The following is a 23,430-nucleotide window of genomic DNA, read 5'->3' as shown; positions in this document are numbered from 1 at the left end:
TTGCAGTATACTTAAAGGCAATGACACAGAACAACACTACAAAAAGTCAGTAAATGTGAGAGAAAGCACAACATACTCTCAATCCTACCAAAAGGCAACGCTCTAAGACTGAGGACAAGCTGTCAATTCTTGACAGCTGGGATTTTTGAAGTTCTGACTCCGCCAAAGGCTTTGACAAGATAAGACAACCAAGTACGCTGCACGGCTTTTATGCAGACTAGAAGTGGAATTCATTACACCTAATTCAGCCATCTCAAAGTTAACTTTAACTAGTTACTAAGGATACCTCAATAACTTACAGGGTCATTCATCCCATCTTCCTTAAAGAGAAGTATGCTTTAGGACGAGATGACTTATCCTTTTGGAAGTTACCCACAGGCTGCCAGGGGAGCCTAGACTAGCTTAGGAGTTCTGTTTTAACTCGGATAAAAAGCTAAAAGCTTTGAAATCCATGTTAATAACGGGGAAAGTCTCACTGTAACTTACATGGCATGTGGTCACTTTCTCAACTCACATAAAAAATGAGCCGCAGATCTTTCAGCGACAGCAGGTTCAAATAACTAGATATACATACACACATAAAAATTCCAACTCCTAAGTCCAGAAATCTCTTCTACTGAGGATGTCAGTTTGTACCTTATTCTTCAGTGAGAAACAAAGCATCTGATTTCAAGTTACCAAAAGCCACCGGAGGGTATTTTTGCTCTACCCCATACATCCTGACAAAACCTAGGAACACCACGTATCCTTCGCGTCTTCAAGATCCAGTATTAGGTTTTTCTGTTATTTTTTCATGACAGGACCTGCAGTACATGAACTTGCCTTCTGAGATAGCTATGGAAAAATAGATGGAGTCGGGGTGATCATAGCTCTCCGCAGCCAAAACTACAAGTTTCGTAATGTCCCTCAAAATGCCTGGCTGCCCACCATGGCAAATGTGTGCTGACCCAGGCAGTCTTCAGCCACGTGAGGTACCTCCCTGTGCAAAAGCCAGCTGTTAAGTTCCAAAATTTCCCGTTACGTGTATATGCGATATTAGATTTTTTTTTTATTACCTGAACTTCCTTCATGTAGAGAAGGCAGAGGCTGCCTAATGCCTTCATTAAGATCTTTATCATCTGTAGAAATCCGAGATGCTGCTCTGGCTTCAGAGTCCAATAATATTTGGTTCTCACAGAGACTAATGCCTGCAAAGTCACCCAAAAGGTCACAGTCTTCAAAGTCCGTAGCGAGGTGATGCAGAGGGGAATTTTGAGCGGACACCGAAAATGCAGCTTCTAAAACCAAAGGGGACCCTGGGGGGGACAAGGAGGACAGCGAGGATCTGGAAGACAGTGATGTCACAGATTTGGGAGGTTCAGTCAATTTGGGATGGTCTGCAGCTGAAGGAGAGTCACTGTAACCCAGTCTCCCATGGGAACTGACCACTTCATTTTCGTGAATGGTAGTGATCGGCCCGGAAGGAATGTAACCACTTTTTTCTTGCAACATGAAGTCAAGTTTATACAGATAGTCCAAATCTGTTATCTGATCGCCTTGGTTATAGTAGAGATCCGTGGAGCTGAGTGAGTTTAGCGACCCTCTGCTTGATGTGTTGAGAGATCCCCGGCTGGATGCCAGAGATCCCAAACTGCTCCCTGAAGACACAGATAACGTACTAGCTGACAGGCTGCAAAGAAAGCACAAACACGTACACTGATGTTACTAAACTAAACCAGCGGGACACGGTACGAGGAGAGAGAAGATTGACTGGAGCCGCGCTGCAACAATTTACAACGGAATGCTGCTTGGGGCGTTATGGTTTTTAAGCACCCGTTCTTGGCTGAGATCAGTGTACCCAACCTGCACGCTACCAGGGCAATTTATCCAGCTTCTGGCCTGTTGCCAAAGCCCCTTTATTTCTGGAGGAGGCTGCAGATTTGACAAACCGATCCAGCAGTAACAGCACCTTTCTCAGCCGCTATATTCCCTCAAAGACCTGCTCCGCTGACGTGGGCACTCGCGGGGTCAATGTGACGGGAGGTGATGGCAGCAGAGGAGTGCTGCCACCTCTACAGCAGTTCATACAGCCTGCCCTCTGCCCACAAACCTGGGAGAGATGGCAACTAGAAGCAGACAACTTAGAGCAGAACTGTTCACATACATATGACAACACACCCCCTACATGCACGGGAAATCCAGCTACCCAAGCATGGCAAAGGCCGTTACATGTAATCTTCTCCTGTTAATAACGGGAGATAAGGAGCTCTGCCAGGCCAGAGAAACTGTGTGTCGTTGCCTTGGCTCAGGATAACTCTGCTGGGAAAAAAACATCAGGAAAAATAATTCAATGCAGCCCTTTCGAAACACTTAAAAAAATGTGTACTGAGCAGTAAGAGAGCTATCAACTTTAAAAGTTTTGCCACTGGGCTAGAAAACTGCTTTCAACAGGACAAAGAGACTCCTCAAAGTCCAAACAAATGAGCACAAAATACTCTTTCCCTAACTAATCACCAACCAAGATGCAGTTTATGGGATATGGCTGAGATGTCTGAAATAGCTAAGGCAGCCTAGAACCCAGAAATCGGATGGTGTGGCTTATTGTGAGACAACCTCTACAGAATGCTTAAAAACATTTTTCCTCTTAAACTCCCATTTTGATTTCTCAGAGAATTGTAAACATTAACGTAGTATCTGATTGCTGTATCCCACTGGGTTATGGCAGAAATTAAGGATTTTGTACATAAATACAACGGACACATGGTTTGGTAGCCCAGGGTCCAGATGTGAGAGAAACTCTTCCCCAGGACCAGTTACATGTATCATAAAATATTAGAATTCCCATCAGAGCAGTGAGTTTGAGTTCACAGTTGCTGTAACTGATCGCTTTTTTGTTATCACTATGAATTTCATAAACCCAGTCAGATTTTGAATCAGTGACTGTCAGGAAAAAAAAAACCCATCCTGCTGAGGATACATTTCTGTCTACAGAAAGAGTAAGTCAGTGTGGAAGAATAAAACCAGAATCAACTACTCACGTATTTATACGCATACAGGTCCTCATTAAATCTCTCCAGTTATCATAAAGATTACAGTTCTGATGACTCATTTTAGATAGAACTCTGAGAAACCAATTGGTCTCCTCAGTGACAGGATTTTGAAGATATGACCGATTAGAGAATTCCCGATTTATTTATTTATTTACACTGAAGCGAAATAATGTCTGCCTGCTTAATTATGGAAGCTGTGCAAAAAATCCATTCCATCCAGTCTTGAGTGCCTACTGCAATGATAAAGGCACACCGGGTTTGCATGATGGCAAAATGCTTGAAGCTATTACACTTGCATTTTCTTACTTAAACAAATTTTGTTCAGCTTCCAACTAAGAGAAAAACCTAAGAATGAAGTTGAGACATCCAAGTCCACCAGATTGTTGCTGGAAACAGGTTTTACATTATGCAGTACGGTCTCACCTCCTAAGTTGTGAATGCAAATAAGTAGTTAACTTTGTAGTTTCTTCAAGTTTCTGTACTAACTCTTTTCTTCTCTCCTCCAATTTCAATCTGGAAAGAGAGGTACATATAAGTAAAGCAAAGCATTAAAAAATAATCTGGAGGCTAAAATACTTTATAGATAAGGCAGAAACAAAGTGAAGATCCCTCATATTTTCAACTGGTTGCCAACTACTAAAATCCAATAGACTGTGTTAAGCTCCCAGTTCTATCGTAAAACCCTAACCACCTCAGCAGAGCGACTTTATCTGCAGAATACCAAGCAGTGTAACAAACCTGCTGAGTGTACAAGCAAGCAGAGTGTCAGTACATTCACACTGTACCAAGGGGGAACGTGCACCCAATAAAAGAGGAACAGACGAGCACTGGGAAAATAGCTGCAGCTTCAGGAAAGTAAGATCTGCACTATTACGGTTTTAAAAAGCCATGCTGTACACTGGCTCCCCACTTAATATAGTCTCAGAAAAAAAACCCCAAAAGAACACCGATAGCAGAATCAGTTCTGATAATGCAAGAACTTGAGATAGCACTGCAGGAAGTTTAAAATTAAAATACTCCCTTTGATTTCAGAGACTTCATAGAGAGACAAAGTCCAGTAAACCAAAGCAGCATTCAAGCACAAGGTTCCGAGATGGTGGACCATATTTAGGACCGTATTTACTTTGGTAAAGGTTTCTGCATCCCCACCAGCTTTGTCATCACCTCAGAGCCGCACAGCATTGTAATGCTCATTACCAAGGTTCACCTTTATGAAAAAGAAGGATTTCTTGCCTCCTGCACGGTTATCCAGTGTAGCTCTAAATGCACAAATGGTGGAGCTCTCCCATTCCTTTTGGCTGGCTCCTAGCAGAATGGATTCGCTAACCTTTACAGTGATTTTTTTCCTTTTATAATTGCCTTTTATCACTCTATTTACAACACCAAATAAATTGCTTTCCCTCAGAGGATTCAGCTAAAACCCTCCAGTAGCTGTGGATTAGTATATTCTCCTTTAGCCTTTGCTCAGTCAACTGATACATGTCACAAGTTCTCAAGCAACTAATCTGAAAGACAAGACATTACCTCCCCTACTTAAAGAAAAAAAATAATTAAAAAAAGGGTTGATGCTCATTCTCAGAAGTATTCCTTTGGCCCTTCTGGCATTTCAAGGATGTATAAATTAAAATTCAAATGCAGAGAACACTTCAAAGAACAAACCCCAAAAATCAACCATTGCTTTCTTACGCAAACTGAATGAAATACTTGGGAGTTCCCAGAATTCACTCTCTTTGAGTGTCAGATACCAGTAAAAAAGACATTAAGTCCTCAATTCAGCAAAGCATGAAAAGCACTTGCTTACACAGATGCTTATTCAGCGAGCAAATCTGGGTTATGCAAAGGTGAATAAGTTACCCTGAGGTCAGCCAGGGTGTGAACTTCCACTCCGCTGCCTCCGCTGCGTGTGCTCTTACACCGCAGCAATGCGCCCATCTGCCAATACCTGCTAAGACTGTTAAAAGCATACATCATACTTCACTCTTTGCTCACGAAGACAGGTTTCCAAACCAAGAATGATGCTCATCTATGGTATCAGATGCTCTTTCCTACCGTTTTAGTATTTATCAGTGCCTTCTGTTGTCTTTTAAAGCCTCATCTATCCTGCTTTTCCCAAGCAGGAGTGCCCTTCACTAGCTCTTTTGTGGCTTTTCAATAGTGAACTATCATTTTATCTTATTTATCAAGGAAGAGGCACAAAAATTGCTGTATGTGTTCAACTACTAATGGTAAAAGGCAAGAAAGAAAATTAACAACTTAGGAACTCTGACTGGAGCCCTCAAAACAGATACCTGGAGTTATTCCACTGAATTTGTACTATTAAACTAAAAGGTTTGGTGGTGGTGGTGTTTTTTTTTTCTCCAAAGCACAAGCAAAATTTGTTTTTCTTTATTATCTTAAGGAGGTTGGTAAAATGTAATTTAACCCATGGAATTGAGCTCCTGAAAAAAATTCTTTCCTGGATGTAATTTGATCTACTAGTTATTAAAAGTAGTAGTATTAATACCTGTACATAAATTTCAGAAAGATATTAGCCATAGTTAGAGACACAAGCTAGATGATGAAATCACCCCTGGAAGTTCCAACAGGAAGAGGAGGAGAAAGCAACAGGAGGCAAGAGGAGGAGGAATTTGAAGAAAAGGAGGAGGATCTGGATAAGAGTAAGACAGGAAAAAGAGGACCTGGGGGAAGAGCACAGGAAGGTGAAAGATAGGAAAGAGTATGAAGATGAACAAAATCAGGGGGAAGTGTTCAGCAAAAGAATAGAAGAAATAAAAGATGGAAGAAAAAGAGGAAGAGGAGGAAGAAAAAGGGAAAAAGGAGTAGGAGAAGGAACAGGAGGAAGAAGTGGTTGGACTCAATGACCTTAAGGGTCTTTTCCAAACTAAATGATTCTACGATTCTGTTTCTTCCCCCTTTACAAAAACCTGAAAGGAAAACCCAAAACACCAAAACCAAACCAACCAAAAAACCAAAGCCACCCAAATCAAACCAAAACCCCCTCCTCATGTCAAGCTCAGACACAATCCATAGCTTCTTACACTGTTGCTCCACTATCAGTACCTGTGAAAACACTGGAAACCTAAGGTATTGATGAGATTTCATGAAAGAACCATAGTAATGCAACAGTGCAGCACTTTGAAGATGGCGAGGCTCCTCCACCGATAATGGAGAGAAGACTTTTCCTCTCCTCCAAGAAACAAAATGCTGATGCTTGATTTGATACAACTAAGTGTTTCCTTCCCTCAAATAAACATTTCGGGAGAAGTTTCACCATCTGAATCCTTCTAAAAAATGAAGATTTTCTTCATGTTTATAGCAGACACATCAGAAACAATCCTCATAATAGGCTGGTATGAAAGTATTGATGTGCTCTGAAGTCATAAAGGGAGACTGTTTTAATATCATAAACAGCTGCAGGTAGAAATTCACTGAATAGCAAAAAAGCAAACCAGAAGCAACCATAAATGGTTCAATCAGCAGTACATGACACGAAATCTTACAGTAACCTCCGAAAAAAAATTTTCTGTGTTTTCAGGAACAAAAATCAAAAGGAAAAAGATCTGAAGAAAATAGAGAGGGGAAAAATTAAGCTCTAACAACTAGTTGTGTCACTATACCTGGAAAAAAAAATCTGCCATTTCGTTTGTTCTTGACAGTGGGAGACAGTTTTACTTGCCCTTGGCACTCCAAGTTTGGCATCTGACACGTATAGGGAAACAGTCAGGTGCACAATCTTCTTTGGCACTAAACAATCAAATCCAGCTACCTTTTTACAGCATGTGTCAAGATTTAGCTGTTACAACAGCATATTATCAAAATCTTAGATTCAATTTATTTATTCGTGAATGTGGTTTTTTTATTGACCCCTTGTTCTCCATTTACTAACGAAAGTCAGAAGGCAACAGATCCATGCTACTTTAGATACTACTAACACAGGCAGGTTACTTCTCCTGTAAAAACACGGTTCCAGTAGGACGTAACCCTTCTAAACCACATCTGGATTATCGAGATGATGCAGTTTAAATTATTATAAAGTGTACAAATATGTTTAAAAGTCATGCCTAATACACATATACGTACTTTGTAAACAAAAAAAGCTTCCTCACTACTCAGCTACAATTTAGGACCCAGCTTCTAATGCCACTAACAGGAATTTCGCCACTCAGTGAGACTGGAGCAACAGCAGGTGTTTCCTAGCAGAGAGAAGTAGGAAAGGCTTATAATGCTGATTGCATTACTTCAAGAAGGCATACTACACTGATACACACAATGACATTTTGTGTTTATTGCATTTTATGTGTGCTAGAGGTGCCCATAAATTTATTTCCATTTACAGTTGATGAAAAGTCCATTTGTGACAGTCGCCTTTGATTTTCTCAAACTCTGAATCTGGCTCAAACAATTTATTGTGGGAGTTGTTTCAGTTACCAGTTAGGTAGCAGCAAGTTAGGAAAGGTCTGCAGCAATTACACTTCTCCCCTAAACTTTTTTTTTTTTTTCTTTGCTTTTCTTTTGGTTGCATTTTTGTATGTAATAAAACTCACAATGAAAGGCTTCAGATGTTGCAACAATCAAGATAATCTTTGTAACCTGAGTTCAAATAGTTTACAGCTATTATCAGAAACGAGTGAATGATGCATTGCCCTCCTGCTGGTATGTTGACATTCCTCAGTTATTTAACATCTGTTGCAGGCATTTTCATGCTGGTAACAAACACAGAGTAACCGATATCGCAGAGCACATACAGGGTGTTCACATTCTCTCACCGTACAGAAGAGTTCTTTGTGTTTCTGCCCAGTGGGCTAATAACGAATTTAATTAAGATCTACATAGAACAGTTACTGAAGGAAAACAGCCCATCAAGGCATAGTTCAGGGTCTGCAACAAGTGCAAAGGTTAGATTGCAGAAAATGGCATTTAGTATTAGCAAAAGACAACCCCTTACCTTTCAGCAAGTGCTTGACTGGGTGTGCTTTTTACAGACAGCAGCTCTTCTTCAAGCCTCTTCCTTTCTGTTTCTAGCTGCTCTAGCTCATCTTGAGTACGTTTGCGTGGTGTAATAAACTGGAGTTCCTTTAAAAGCTCTTCTTTTTCATTGATTAACATCAGTTTTTCCTTTTCCACATCCAGTGCCCCAGGCCAGGCTTCAGTATCTAGCTTAGAGAGTTCAATCTTCAAGTTAGCCATGCTAAAACAAAACACAGCAGATTTGTCTGAGCCCAGCACAGCTCACAAATGCCAGGAAAGAGAGAAACATTAAGAGTATTTTGAAAAGTATCAGGATATAACAACATTTTCCTACTGAAAGCTCTAACTTTTTAATTAGTTTTGCTTCACAAGAATGGGACTACACCAGAAAAGCAAGCCACCTATCCAGTCCAACCTCAATATCCCTATTTGTTAAAAATGAATTGCTCTTGTTCCAACGCCGAGTTGAAGGAGAAGTCGTAATCTTAATAAAAGTTTTAGTGAAAGCAATCTGTCTGGTAACAGCAGCGGCACTATGCTTTACTCATCGAGGAGCACAACGGGTTTCTCCTAAGCTGCTGGAGGCCAGCTGCTCCTCAGAAAGAGCAGCAACCGTGGTGAAGGAACACACACTATAGCAAGGTGCTCACTTCAGCGGCACGCATGCACGTGGCTCTTAAAAGGCAAATGCACTGCTCTCCTACGCAATTAAAAGAAAAGATCGTGAGACAGCGGCTACCTAAAGAGAAAGAAGATTATTAACTCAAGAGTTTGAGTTTGTGCAACTGCTGTTTCCGTCGTCGATGTCAAATCACAGAGTTAAGACACCCAAGACTTGGTTATTTATACATCTTGTGCAGATCAAGGCGTATGATGGAAACAGAAATTTCCCTGCGTTATTACTGTACTATAGCTGTAATATAGCCCTGCCTCGATCGGGTTACTTCCAGCATTCGCTCTCCATAATCCCTCTGTCTATTGGCTCAGCAGCACAGCTTAAGAAGTGCAGGTCCTGCAATAAACTCATTGCCCACCGGAAAAACCTAAAAACTCCGGTTATAGGTGCCACATACCTAATAAGATTATAACTTTCAGTCGCTTCCAGCCTTAGTCACACCTGAACCAGGTGCATGGCTAAAGATATGGAAGCTCTGGAACTCCGTCAGAGCTCCTAGCTTTCTGCACCTCTTGCTGGTAGGCTAGGAAAAACACAGAGAAAGGAGAAGGCAAAACAGAAAGATGTTCCCATACAATCTAGGGCAAGAGGAAATGATCTGTTGCTTTTATTTATTTGTAGCTGCCATAGTTAAATACACCTAAGTCAGCTCAATAATGGATGCAAGTCTGTGCAACTTCAGCGTTACCAAACCATCTAAGGTAAGGATCCCTGCTGTACTTCACAAGCACATGATTTGGTACGTATAATCTTCCTGTAGCTCTGACAGATTCCTGGGAAATTGTTTTTCTTCTTTCCGGTTTCTTTTCTGTGATTAACTAATAAAACTAAAAATGTCAGTTTTATTTTGCATCTCCAATATTAAATTTACAGTACATTAAGGCATTTATTTCTGGTCAAAGGTAAGAATAATTAATACTGAGTATAACTATCCCACTGCTTATGCTAGAGGCTTAAGAGGAACCATCCCCCTTTCTTTTTCCATCGGTGACATTCTCACTGGCACCTCAATATAACACAGCAGCTTTAAAAACGAAAACCAACCCATACTCCCAACAAACCCCTGGTTTGAGTCAGGGTATCTTCACAGAAAACCAAGGTAAAATATACAGAAATACTATCAGCAGTGCTACCATAATCAGATGGTGAGATGAAAAAAATGAAGCATTTCAACATATTTTGCAGCTGTTACATATATCATTTATATTCAACAGTCCTTTAGAGGAGCAGTACTCTGAGGGAAAACAACCAAATAATTTCAGATGGATAATGAAATGCTAAGACTTTCATCTCCAGGTCACTGGTTCTAGCTAACCTTGTTCTGAAAGTAGCTGTTACTGACAGCTGTTTGATGGCTTATGGGATGAGATGGTGGTCTCCAAACAGTTCTTTTGCTCCCTCTGCTACAGACAGCTCTCTGCTACTGTAACAGACACTCTTTTCAGCTGCCTTAGCAGACAGGCAAAGGACTAGATGGATATAAAAACTGAACCAGTCTCGCACTTTTGAGGAAGTCCTTGCTCAACAAGTTCAACAAGGAATATTAGCTGCATCTTCACCACATCAGGATAGGATTGTCAGCATGCTGTATCACATCCTTTTGAATAACAATTGCAACTTAATTCAGCATAGTTAATGTCAATATTCTACCTCTTCAAGACATTCTGCTAAGTAACGTAACACACGCAACATACAGAATTATCTGACAATTTTCAAGTAGAGAAGTTCATTTACAAGAGCCTCTCTTTCTCTTAGTTAACACAAAACAACTAAGAATTTGCACATTTACTATTTCAGAGATGGTCCATACTTAGTAAGTTATAGTGATGATTACAAAGGCCATAATAATTAGGGGGGATGTAATTAGGTACTGAACTTTATGTGCAAACCGGTACTTATCTTCATTATTCCAAGATCTGTACTCTTTATTAAGTTCACCTAGTAGTCACAGATAAAACCAGTATGTGCAACCACTTTAAAGACTTTAATGCTGTCTTTCAAGGCATGCAATTGTCTTATTTAAAGCCAAAAAGAATATTAATTACTGGGAAGTTTTCGGACAAAATTGAATAAAGATACCATTTAAAAAGAGATCATTTAACCTTGAAACACACTGATGTTATATAGAGCAAACAGTTATGGAAAGGTAAGTACAGAAGCTACTGAAATTTTGACTCACGTTCTCGGCTGACTAATTTGCGAGCAAGTAAGATCTAACGCAGCAGTACTCCATACTCTGATCACTGCACTGTTTTTCTTCCCCCTCGCCCCCTCTACCTCCTACACTACCACCCCCTTATTTTTTTTAAGGTAAAAGTGGTAAACTGACTTATTTTTTTGATTGACAGGAATTTTTTTGTTCCTACAAAGGAGAGAGAAAACACAATGCTGGGACTTCTTGTATCAAGACACAGTCAGAACAGAGGATGATCTGATTTTGGATCAATGATGACTGAGAAAAAATGCCATCTATCTGCATCTAAACCACCATCTAACAATTAATATTATGTACACAACGACACTGAGCCAAAATCGTGTTCAATACTGAACATACACAATAGCCTTAGCACGGTTTGATTCATGCATTGATCATATAATAAAGTTTTATGATCCATAATGAGGACGTAAAAGATTACTGTTGTTACTGGCAAGCGTGGCAGCTATTGCTCTGTATGAGAGGGGCAGATATTTGAAATTAGGCAAAAAAACGTTGGTCGTGCAGCCTTCTGCCTTTAAAACCTAACTATGCCTTTACTTGGTATGTATAAGCTGCAAATTTCATTTCCTAGTTCTCTAATTAATCATGCCACAGTATTCAACTGAAATAATACTTAAATCTCAGATTTGATGCGGTTTAGGCACAGTTTTCACCTGGGGAAAAGTGCTGGGTTTTTATTTTATTGCCTTGTTTAGTTCTTTATTGTAAAAAGGGAACTCTGGGTGTGGAAAAACTTTTCAGATTTATACCCCCCTTAAATTACAAAGTACCTCCATAACAAAAACCACAAGGTTTCTGAACAACTGACACCTACCTAATTTTGTGAAAAGTATTAGAACAGAAAATAATACAACACAATTAATAGATTATTAATAGAAAGATACCCCCTGCACACTGTTTGGTTTTTTTTTAATAGTAAGTCTTGCCCCAGTATTATGCAGCACTTCTGGATCACCAGAAGCCGTGTCATTCTAACCCTGAACGTTCTGCTTTGTGATGCCCATTCTTCAGGGCTTTGGCAATTCATCACAACGGCACTACTTTCATGAGCAACCTCTGCAGAACTTTAGTTGAGAGGCATTCCACATTCATCACTGGAGCAGTTCCTAGTTTCTTTTCTCCTCAGGTTAAATTCATTAAAAAAAAACCCCAACCCCATAGTCATAACAAGTATTTAAATTATCCAAAGTCCCAGAGGAAAAAAAAAAAAAAAAATTATTAAGCCTACTGAATCTTCACTGGAAGTCTGAAGGAACTCTAAAACTGAAGAGCCTTCAGTGGTGTAGTAAACTGAAATTATGATCCCAAAGAAGATGGACATAAATAGCCTGGTGACTCCTTTCAGTGGAAAGCCAGCTCGCTCTATTCCCTTAATCCTGGAACTGCCATTAAGTTGTCACTGTATTTTTTTTCTTAACACATTCAATTTAGCATTAAAGGTGAAGCCTGCTGTTCAAAAGCACCAGCTGCTCCTGGAAGCCTGCTTCTTGAAGGAAAAGAAACGGTTCGCAGTAACGCCACAGGTTATTTATATATGTATATATATATATATATAAAGTCCCAGCGAGCTGCCCACCAGATGTCAGTGCGAGCTCAGTGGTAGTGCTCCTGCACTCGGAACATCGCGAAGCAACTCACACGATTACCTTCTTTTTGCCTCTTCATATTGAAGACTTAGTCTGACCTTCTCTGCTAAATTTGATCTACTTCTTGCTCCAACCTGTTGCGAAAAAAAAATAAAATAGTATTAGCCTTATTACTGTGTAAAGCTGTTCAATGAATCAACAAAACCTATACGCATAGGCTAGAAAAATTTAAACTTAAATAAACCCACGCTCACCGGCAGCCACACCTTGCTGTTAAATGCCTAGTTAGGAATCTACTCAGATGTACAAAACAGTGCTGTTTTCTTCTGATCCAGTTCATCTATTTTTAACTACTGCACTACCATTTGTCCATCTATTTTTAACTACTGCACTACCATTTGTCCATACTCCAGGGTAAAGCAAAAGTGCTTTCAAAGAAGTCTTGCAGCGGTTGCACCCAGAATTTTGATCTCCTACTTTGAACTCCACTGAACCCAGAATTTAGAACTAAGCCAGTGCATTTCAAAGTAAGACAAAAATACATTCGCTACAAAACATAAGCTTAGCTCTTTGTTTGGAAAACCTAGTACAATCTCTTCCTTACAAACTGAGCTCACAGAACTTCAAAGATGGTAACAAACTGAGCACAGCTTTCTGTGTATGCAAAATATGCTGTCACTGAAACAGAGGTTTTAATGAATCCCTGAAAAAGTACTTCCACTAAGTTTTTCAGCTGTGTGAAATTAAATTGCACATTTAAGTTCTGAGATCTTGTTTCTGAAAATTAAAAACATCTTCATAATGAGTTAAGCCTGTAAGGTGAAACATACCCTATAGAAAGATCCAAAAATTACTATCTACTTATGGTAATCTTCTAAAGGTACTGGAGCTATTTGATGAAATCAGATAGTCATAGATGCTTCATGGCAAATTATAAAGTTCATCTGAATCTTGAATTAAAGTTCAAGGAGGAAAAAAAAACAGACAACTGATTCTAAGTAATTATCTCAAACATGTGTGTGTGTGTGTGTGTGTGTATAGACACCCACACTCCTATCAGCAAACAATCGTTTGATTCCAGTTCCATTAACTGCAGCATTCTGATTCAATTTCTCTTTACATTTGACAAAATGGAAAAAAGCTCACCTCACCAGAAATGTCAGTCTGAGACCCTGCATCCAGAGTTTGTCTAGAAAAACACAGCTGGGAGTTTACAGAGCTGGAACTCAAGTCTGGTTCAGATGTCTCAGTGGTCTGGTCAAGACTGAATTTCTCTCTCAGCTTTGCAAGACTCTGTCCAGGAAACAGAAAAGGAGTTGGTGTTCCTTTGCACTTTGCTGTGTTTATACCAGTTTATCTCCAAAAGATGTTTACAGAAAAGACTCCAATATAACAATTCTGGGTTTACTTCATATTAAGCATCTGTCCTTTGAAGGCAAGCAGTTGGTAGTTGATGCTAAGGGCGAACAACACGTGTGACAATGTAAAAACTACTCATATGGTTTTGTGTCTTCTTTTTGCATTTTATGATTTTTTTAAAATTTGTAAACCAATTAAATATTTGGTTGACTAAAAAAAAAATATCTGCTTTCAGAAATGGCAACAGAGCAATTTAGATTTGGAAACTTTCACTGATTTAGAAAACCATGCACCTCAAAAACACATCTCTCAATTCTGTCCATTTACTATTTTAAATTGAGGTTCAGAGGTAACAGGTGCATTGTACCTTACATATAAGTTCAGAAATCTGTATTCTCTTGACGGACAGAGTGGCTTTTTGAGCTAGGAACATCACAGGCTTCAGTTTCTGCACCTGAAATTTTATTATAACACTAGGCTCAAAGAAATTTGCGAATCCCTTATAAATATAAAACGCAGAGTATTTATCATTAGGAAAATGAGTCATGTTAAAACAAATCCACACAGAACTTAGGTCAACCATTCAAACTACCTTCATTAAATCTTGTTTTTCTCTCTCCCCTGAACTTATCGCCTTTCTGATTGACTTCAATTCACTCAGGATAGCTTTGGCCTCACACAGTTCGTACCCGCTCTGGCCTCCAGACATTTTTTGGTCAATTCTGTGGAAAGACAGACTATTAATACAGAAGAGAGAAAATAACAGTAACGTCTCTGGTGTTCTACTTCAGGCAGAAGCACAGTTAGAGAACAGAAGGTAAAGAGGCAAGAGATACCATTTCCTGTAACAGACATGCAAAGAGGAAAAAGGACATTGAAGATTCCATTAAAATTTTCCTGGGAAAAATGTCACGCTATCTAACATACACACAGTGCCCAGAGAATTTCTTTTGCTGACATCAGGAAATCTCATGGAAAAACACTTCTGCTGGATTTTAAAGCACCCCAGCTAAAGTACGTGGGCCTTAGCAAAGGCAGAGGCTCCACAAGCAATTTTAATTAATCCAGTCTTGAAGACATAATGGGCACAGAGCACTGAAGACTCCTACACACGCTACCAGGAGCATAGCATTATTGCTGACCGTGCCCACCATAACTCTCTGCAGCATGGGAGCTTTTGGGAACACCTGTCATACTACTAACTGTTTGTGATCCTTACAGAAGGCATGTTGATTATTAGCAGCACTTCTCTACCCAGACCCACATCGCGAGGTGGACAGACAGGCAAGCCTCTCGGTTCTGATCAGCCACGCAGAGAAGAAACGTAACCAGCACCATTCTTGTCTCAGCTTCCCTCTCATTCACTCTAATCCAAGGCATCAACCATCTCCAACAGCTGTTCTGCTCAGCCAGTCACCAGGCTCTCTTTATTCACAAAATCTCTGGATAATTAATACCGTATGTCATAGACCGAACAATTTATTAAATTCCTGGACTATCAATTATTTTAAAAACTGTACTTCGAAAATAACACAAAAAAAAAGCCCCTAAATTTAGACATAAAAATATATTTCATTTTAGTCTTTCCATATTTACTTCAAGAAGTACAATTTGTAAACATTTCTCTGATCTCCAGTTTAACTGAATATTTCATAGCATCATAGAAATGACTGCAGCTGTGCTTCACAAAATTAAAACCACATCCATCTTCACAAAACTCAAGCATTTAGCAGGGAATAAGTTCTTTTATAAGGCAATTGGCTTTCTGTTTTTATCATCATCCATCATCTTTGCTGGAAGACATTAACCTTGTGAGTGAGGAATGAACAAACATTTTAATGATCAGAAATGATCTCGAGCATCCCCTGCAAGAGCAACAATTTGCACAACACACCTGTAACTTAGTCTATTTTTCTTCCAGTTTTGTGCACAAAGATACCAAGGATCTAAAGCGGTCTTTAAAGCTGTGAGCATGTCTGGTTTCCTTTTTCCACGTTTCAGTTTTTTGTACAAATTAGAATTGCATTGGTGTAAGAAAATTACCTATGTGACTCAGCACTCAGATTCCTATTCAATGATATATTTGTTTCAGCCTGAAAGTTCTCCAAACTCTTTCATAGGTAGGCACGCACTTACTGTCTGACAACACTCAATTTTTGGTAACTTATCAGGTTGCTAAGGTCAAATAGATATAGGATATGCCAACAATTGGGATCATGAACGAGCAGTTGGGTAATACACCACACGCTGCCGAGTAATATGATGTGCCACATTCAAATCACAACTGCTTTATTCTGTATATAATTAAGATGGACAAGAAGGATCTCTGACATACAAGATATTCCATCATCCTGTTTTAAATTAATGGGATTAGTACTGTTTGAAAGCGGCTGACTGAATTTTAAAAACAAATGTCCATTGTGTTTCTGTGGAATGCTGCTGACAGTTTCTGAAACATGCTTTGGATTCCTATCAAAATGGCTTGTGAGCAAGCTGCTTTAAAACAATACTTCATTGTTGAATTAATATAATAAAACCAGCATGATTGGCTAACCTTTAATCCTGGGACAGCAGCATGAGTTTTTATTACCTTAAGCTTTAGAATCAATAAGTCTTTCTTCTAAATTTTGCTTCAAATGAGATCTGATTTATGGTTAAGTAAATTCAATCAGCTACCCCTTTCTCCCTTCACTCCTCACTAGTCTTTATATATTTAAATAACAAAGAAATCTTATATTTATGTTTTAGTCAAAATGAAGGAGGACAGAGACTTGACTGGCATCCTCCTAAAGTGCTGAGGGTTTTCAGTTCCCAACTGACTTCAAACTCTTCATACCAGAAAAAAACATTTTTTCATCCATTTTGTTATATCTCCGATTATGATTGGCCATTTCCTGGACCACAATTTTTTTCTCCCACTTAAGAAAAATCCTATTATATAAAACTGAGCTATTAAAGTACACAGGCAATAGCCTACAAGATGTTTTGGTTAGAACTGGGAACTGAACTCCAGCATCTCAGCTCCAAACATCATCCTTTGCAAATCCCTTCTTTGCATTTTCAGACTCTACCTGGAAGATGGAAATGCACTTCCTTTTTTCCCCACCTTTTGTCCACCTTCCCTATATATTCTGCAAGCTCTATTTTTACTTATCTGACAGTACACTGCCATACGCAGGAGGTCCTGAAAAAAAGGGTAGATGAATCCAGACGATATTACATTAAAGCCGCAACATTGCTTCTGCTACTGGGACTAGAATACTAAGAATATACTCGAACTAGTGTACTAAGAGCACACAGCTCAGCATTCTACTGTGTAAATGTATCCTTAATGTATGGGTACATACCACAATAAGGAAAACAACTAGCATTAATAAATTTCTATTCACACGAGTCAAGAAAACATGCTTGTTAGCAAGGCTTCCTCTCCAGCGAGTTCTCTGTGGTGACAGTTCCAGTAATGTTTCATATTTTACGGCCCAACTTTTTAAGTCAGGAGCAGCAGGGAGTGCTCAGACTGAAAAAAAATGCATTCCCTAATAGCCCAACTGGTTAAATACCCATAATGCTCACCCAGTTCAGCATCAGCCCGTTGGACACCAGGCATGCCAGCAACTGGAACAAAGAAAGTCAGTTCTCCAACCCTCAAATTGTGACTCATTTCAAACCCTGCACAGCTGTGTACCATTCATACCTCTGAGAGCAGCACCCTCCTCCACCTCTCACTCTCTCTAGCTCAGAGGTGGGGAATGAGGAAAGAAATACCTAATTACTTTTTCAAGTGTTTTAATTTTTTTTTTAAACATGACATGCGAAGCAGCTGAATTCTTCCTTGGGACCCTTTAACCACCATCCTTCTTTCTGCCTCTTTGCAACACAAGCAAACCTCGTGGAAAAACAAAGAGGAGGGGGAATAGATTTCTCATGTTAACACTTGCACGATAGGTTTCCCATTTCTACAGATTTCCTGCTTGCTAACTACAACAAAGAGTTATTAGGTGCTCATTTCTGCCCCCAGTAACTCTCCCATAAGATGGATTCAATTCCACGCCAAAGAAAGAAATCGGGCAACTGAATGAAGTCAGTTTCAACTATTTTCTTTTACTCACTGTTGCAGTGTTTCAAAGCCCTGTTCCTTGTACAACAGCTCTTGCTTCATCTGAGAGAGTTCCCTCTTCAGCTTCTTAACCTTGTGTGTTAAATCAAAGCAAGAGTTAGAAAATTCCTTTTGTTAAACAGCGTAACACATGGCTTTGAACAATTAATGTATTCTCTACATCAGATGAGACTAAAAAAAAAAAAAGAGAGTAAAGTGTTCTACTGATATATATTAAAAACAAAAGGATCTGCTCTCTTCCTGATGTCTATGGGCAACATGCTTTAGTATTAAAGGGACACAAGCAGATTAAATCACATTCTTTATTTGTATTGATACCACACTGTGTTATTAAACCTGAGAGAACTTTAACAAGTAATTTACTTCTCACTTGTTAAGCATGCATTCCTACTATCCTACAGGGACATGCCTGTTTATTTTTAGGCTTATTATATTTTCACTTTTTAATTCCAGGAATCTCTCAAGTCATTTGCACTGTAAAAGACAAAGCGTGGACTCCTTTCCCCCCCCCATGAACCAACCATCCTTTCTTATAAAGCTTTAGAGACACTGGATCCCTAAATATATAATCCACATTAATTTAATTCAAAGACAACAATCACTAAACACATTTGGATCGCAAATATGTGTCTATTTAAAAGAAATGTCTCTGGCAAAACATTCCCTACTTTCCCTAAATATTCATGCTCAGTTGCTTTTTAATCTTAATATTGCTATTTCAGATGTTAGCAGATGTGACTACCCTCAAAATATTTATGAACCAAGATCAAATTTTAAAATCCTCCATTTAATTTTTTATGACCCTAAATAAATCCCCTTAGACCTCCTACTTGGTGCAATTCTTTAAAAAAAAAAATAAATAAATGTGGGATTCCCGTGATGCCAGGTGACTAAAAGCACCGAGCATCAGCAGCTGCTGTTGCTTTCCAAGTGACTTCAAATGCTTTGTATGTCTAAAATAACCAGTGATTTGTGGGGTCTTCATATAGGCTTGTGATGGATATTTAGGCATTTGAGTTTGTAGCTTCTGGCTAATGAATTTTCTGTGACAGAAATAAAATGTTTTCAATCTCCATTTTCTCCAAAGCAAAATCTGTTCTCTACATGAAGTGTTTAGGTTCCGGCTTCTGGAAGCTATCATCACTAGTTGTTTTACTTGACAGAAAACTGTTTTTATTTTGACCATACTGAATAGTTAGCATGATAAATAGACAATATCTCTAAGTACACATTCAGCACTCCTTAACTACTACTGCTTCCCTCACTAGCATGAAAACCCCAAGAATAATCTCTCAAGCGTTCTGTTCAAGATATAGAAAATGAGCAGATTATCACCTCTATGTTCCAGGTGATGTGTAAAATATGAAAAAAGTCTCAACTTTTCTGAGAAACACAGAATAGCTAAATTTTTATTTTTTTTTTTTTAAATCAGAAATGTGAATGTACAGCAATAGCAGAAGTTAAACTTGGTTTCAACTTAGAGGATTGGATCTCTCAGAAACCCATACATTTTTCTTCAAGATCATCTTCTGAGTATCCTCTGCTGTAAATTCATCATCATTTCATTATCAAGAAATGCGAGTTAGGCACATTACCCTAGAAGGATGTGACCTACATCATAATACAGACTCTGTGTTTACTGCATCATACTTGCACTAAACTGTTCTTGTGCTCCTTGTCTTCTCCTTCAAAACTTTCATATAATTCCTGCTTTTTCACAACTTTTCACTTGTTTTATCCTTCACCTCCTTCCTACTGCTTCTGCCCATCATCTTAAGGCACCTGACAGGCCTCTCGCTTCCTTCTCCTAACGGCACCTTCAAGGAGGCTCCTGTGCTAACCCCTTTCTACTGCCAGCACTCAAGTACTAGTGAATCAACAACACCCCCCTAACCTTATTATTTTATAAAGGTGCATCCCCTGCTCACTGCACGTGCATAAAACACACTGTGGTCACACACGCTTTGCGTTGCTTGAACTATCTTACTGATTACTAATTAAGACCCCGAATGGCCCCACTCACAAGTCTACTGCAGGATCAGGTTCTTCAATTTTAGTCTTGTGAAAAAGGTCTTTCTTCTCCTGCTTATTTCATTTAACAGCTGTCTGATTTCTGACATATTTTCTCCACGACCTATTGCGCTATAAGCATTTCATGTATCCAAAAGGCTCCACATGCATATATTAAGCACAGCTAACAAGGAAAAGGCCAAAGGCCAATTCAGAACTTCCTCAAGTGCTAAGCTTCCCCCCTCCAGCCACCATTAACCTGATGATACCAGTAAGCCTCAGCCACTGTGAGAGAGAGAAACAGGTTTAGTATAGCTGACCTAATAGTTCGCTAAACAATGTGTGAATTCTAACAAGCTGGCTGGCAGCTTACTAATGACTAACTTTGTTTCCCATTAAGTCCACACATGCATATACTGTAAAATGCCAAAAGGTGGCACATGAGCAAGCATCCTCAAACATTCAAGTAAGGGTAAACTATGATAACAGTCATACCTCTCTTGCCATCTTCCATGAAAACCACTTCCCAGCCCTAGCATCACAGGGCTCCACTTTTTCTTATCTCAATAATTTTCAAATCCAGTGGCTTTGGATGACAACACACTTTATGCTGGTACAGATATTCTTGGACTGCACCCTTCTAAACTCTGTAGACAAGATTCAGGTCACCTGTTTTAAGCACATATGCAACTTGGACTTTGCCACGCTAATAAATCAGGTATTGGGAAGCAGCAGGATATTAGGCTCCTTGACCCCACGAAACAATGAAGAGAGGAGAGCATCTCCCAGAAAAGAATTACTGTGGTTAACATATCTGCCTCTCTTCTCAGTGAACAAATTGTAGATCTGCAGCCAAGAGGTGATTCAGTGTTTCTGCATCTTGAACCGGGAGGTGATCAGAGCTAAGTAATGGGAAAACCAGCACAGGACCATGTCTGAATTTCCCCCTTTGACTTGTAGGTGACTGTATTTAAATTTGGTCATTTGTTTAGCTCTTCAACAGCGCTATTAATCTTCCAAAGATACTAGTGATCCCCTTGCCAAAGAGAACATCTGTTACTGCTCCACTTATTTTAGAAAGAAGCTCTCGCCTTGTCTCTTCATTCTTGTTCCTGACAGGGTCCTTACTGCTGTTGATTCTCCCTACTAAATTTTTCCTCCCACCTCCTCCAGTGTGGAAATAAGTTCTCTCACTAGCCACTTGCCCTTCTCCTTAAAGGATAAGAGACTACAAATTGAGATTGGTAAGGACGAAGAGGTGTACAAGCAGTCAGGAGGGCAACATCTGGATGCCAGTTTTACACAGCGTATTCCATCCCCGATTTATGCCGAGCTTTAAAATTTCAATGAGCTATTCCACAGCTCCTTGTAAACATTGTTGGGATTCCTAATCATAACTCTTCCTCCAGGTAAAGGAGGTGGTTAACGTTCTCAAGGCTTCTACGCGTGCCGCTCTGTGCAGAAACCGGCAGGGGGCAATGGAAGAGCTGAGGAACTGCGCTGCTTGTGCCGCTGCTCCTGCTGCTGCTGCTGCTCCTGCTGCTGCTCCTGCGGAGGATGCGTGCCAGCCTTCAGGAAGGCGCTGTGCTGTGAGATTTTAACCTGCATGGTTCGATCTCATTTTTTTCATTATTAACTACAGAAAGCCTAAGCTATCCATACAGCATTATATGCCAAAGCTTAAATAAATCAACTCCCTATATAGATTTTAAATGTCTTCCACACCATTTCCTCCTTATTCAAGATAAATTCACTGGAGACTAATGAATGTGTGAATGCAAGTTCTTTATATGGAGTCTGTTAGTGACCATGCTGAACACAGTTCACCGAATAACGGATTTTTGTTCACTGGAAATTTCAAAATGCAAACACAAACTTTCATTCTTGATCTGAACTGTTCCATTTTGATAAACGGAGCGAAGTTTCACACCATTACTGAAAAGTGTTTTTTTAAACCAACAGAAATTTTTGAGGCAGTTCATGTAGCCAACGGTGCATTTCTTACAGAAGAAAGGTGTGTAAAAACAAGTCATCTAGCTGCAGCTCACCTTGGCCTACTACTTTTTTATTTTCACCTAACGATTTTTACTCTTCCTTTCAAAAACAAAAGCATCCAAGTGAAAATGGTTATCAGATTTATTTAAACCCACATGTAATTAGAATATCTGTCGAAGTTTCCCCAAAATATGTTATCTGAAAGTAACAGACAGAGCTTTAAAAATTCATTTAAAGCCTCTGAATGGTATTTAATGAGAATATCAAGTTTCAGCACCAGGGTACAAGATACATCTGCTAGTTCAAGCTTCACTTATTCTACAGTCATAAACTTTGCACACAGAATACAAATGAATATGAGTTAAGCACTCTCACCCTTAATCTTGTAGTGGAGATTTCAGCCTTCAGAATGTCAGGGTCATACTTTGTGCTTGATGAGGAGCCTGAGAACACTTTACACGAAAGACAAAAAAAAAAAAAGGAGAAATATTTAAGTACTTTTAGATCATCAATTAGTCCCTTCCTTGATGAATTCTCATTGACCTATGTGTTGGTTTTGGCTGGGATAGAGTTAATTTTCTTCATTTGGATTTGTGCTGGAAACTGTTGATAATGCAGGGGTGTTGTAGTTACTGCTGATCAGTGCCTACACAGAGTTGAGGCTTTTTCTGCTTCTCACCCCACCCCAACCAGCGAGTAGGCTGGGAGTGCACCAGAAGCTGGGAAGGGACACAAGCCAGGGCAGCTGGACCCAACTGACCCGAGGGATATCCCATACCGTATGGCATTGTGCTCAGCATATAAAGCTGGTGGGAAAAAGGAGAAAGAGGGTGACATTCAGAGTTACAGCATTTTGCCTTCCCAAGTAACCGTTACGCACGATGGAGCCCTTGCTTTCCTGGAGATGGCTGAGCACCTGCCTGCCTGCCCATGGGAAGTAGTAAATGAATTCCTTCTTTTGCTTTGCTTGCATGCACAGTTCTTGCTTTACCTATTAAAGCGTCTTTACCTCAACCCACAAATTTTCTCACTTTTACTCCTCTGATTTTCTCCATCATCCCACTGGGGCGGGGAGTGAATGAGAGGCTGTGAGGGGCTTAGTTGCCGGCTGGGATTAAACCGTGACAATCTAAAACTACAAAGTACAGAAAAACATATAATATTTTTAAAAATATATCATTCTATAGAGTAGTCAGCATTGCAGGATGGCAATAATTAATGAACAATCAAAATTTCCCCTTTTTTTCCCCTGTCACTCTCTCTCCTCCTTTGCTCATCCCAGGATTCTAAAGCTGCACCTCATTCTCCCTGGCTTTCTATCCCCATTCTTCTACCTGAGCCATCTTGTGATCACCTCTTCCTGGAAGCTGTGATTTCTAAGGAGATTTCTGGAAAGCAGGAGATTTATTCAGAAGTCTCAGAGGTCTGCTACTCAGTTCTTCCGCAGCTGCCCATGTTAATTTATCACACTA

At 39.6% G+C, this 23,430-nt stretch overlaps 1 protein-coding gene and 1 long non-coding RNA gene across 6 annotated transcripts in view; one reads left to right on the top strand and one right to left on the bottom strand.

Annotated features, from left to right (window-relative positions):
- LOC114010317 (uncharacterized) overlaps positions 1-11,296 on the top strand; it is a 64,262-nt gene extending 52,966 nt beyond the window's left edge. Inside the window, exon 3 of one of the 2 annotated variants that reach the window (XR_008745667.1) lies at positions 11,022-11,296. This is a non-coding gene — a long non-coding RNA (uncharacterized LOC114010317). Of the gene's footprint in view, positions 1-9,294; positions 10,350-11,021 lie in introns of those variants that run through there. The other variant, XR_008745669.1, reaches the window with a different exon arrangement.
- WWC2 (WW and C2 domain containing 2) overlaps positions 1-23,430 on the bottom strand; it is a 104,832-nt gene that overhangs the window by 29,505 nt on the left and 51,897 nt on the right. For all 4 annotated transcript variants that reach the window (XM_027777401.2, XM_005230825.4, XM_027777406.2 and 1 more), the window contains exons 4-11: positions 22,334-22,410; positions 17,946-18,025; positions 14,429-14,558; positions 13,624-13,770; positions 12,538-12,611; positions 7,975-8,217; positions 3,453-3,542; positions 1,056-1,669 (exon numbers count right to left, since the gene is read on the bottom strand). In XM_027777401.2, coding sequence (XP_027633202.2) covers positions 1,056-1,669; positions 3,453-3,542; positions 7,975-8,217; positions 12,538-12,611; positions 13,624-13,770; positions 14,429-14,558; positions 17,946-18,025; positions 22,334-22,410 — 1,455 coding nt within the window. The remainder of the gene's footprint in view (positions 1-1,055; positions 1,670-3,452; positions 3,543-7,974; positions 8,218-12,537; positions 12,612-13,623; positions 13,771-14,428; positions 14,559-17,945; positions 18,026-22,333; positions 22,411-23,430) is intronic.

This window comes from Falco peregrinus, chromosome 2 (genome assembly GCF_023634155.1).
Source record: "Falco peregrinus isolate bFalPer1 chromosome 2, bFalPer1.pri, whole genome shotgun sequence".
Taxonomy (NCBI): Eukaryota; Metazoa; Chordata; class Aves; order Falconiformes; family Falconidae; genus Falco; species Falco peregrinus.
This window is presented reverse-complemented; position numbering and strand designations above follow the sequence as displayed.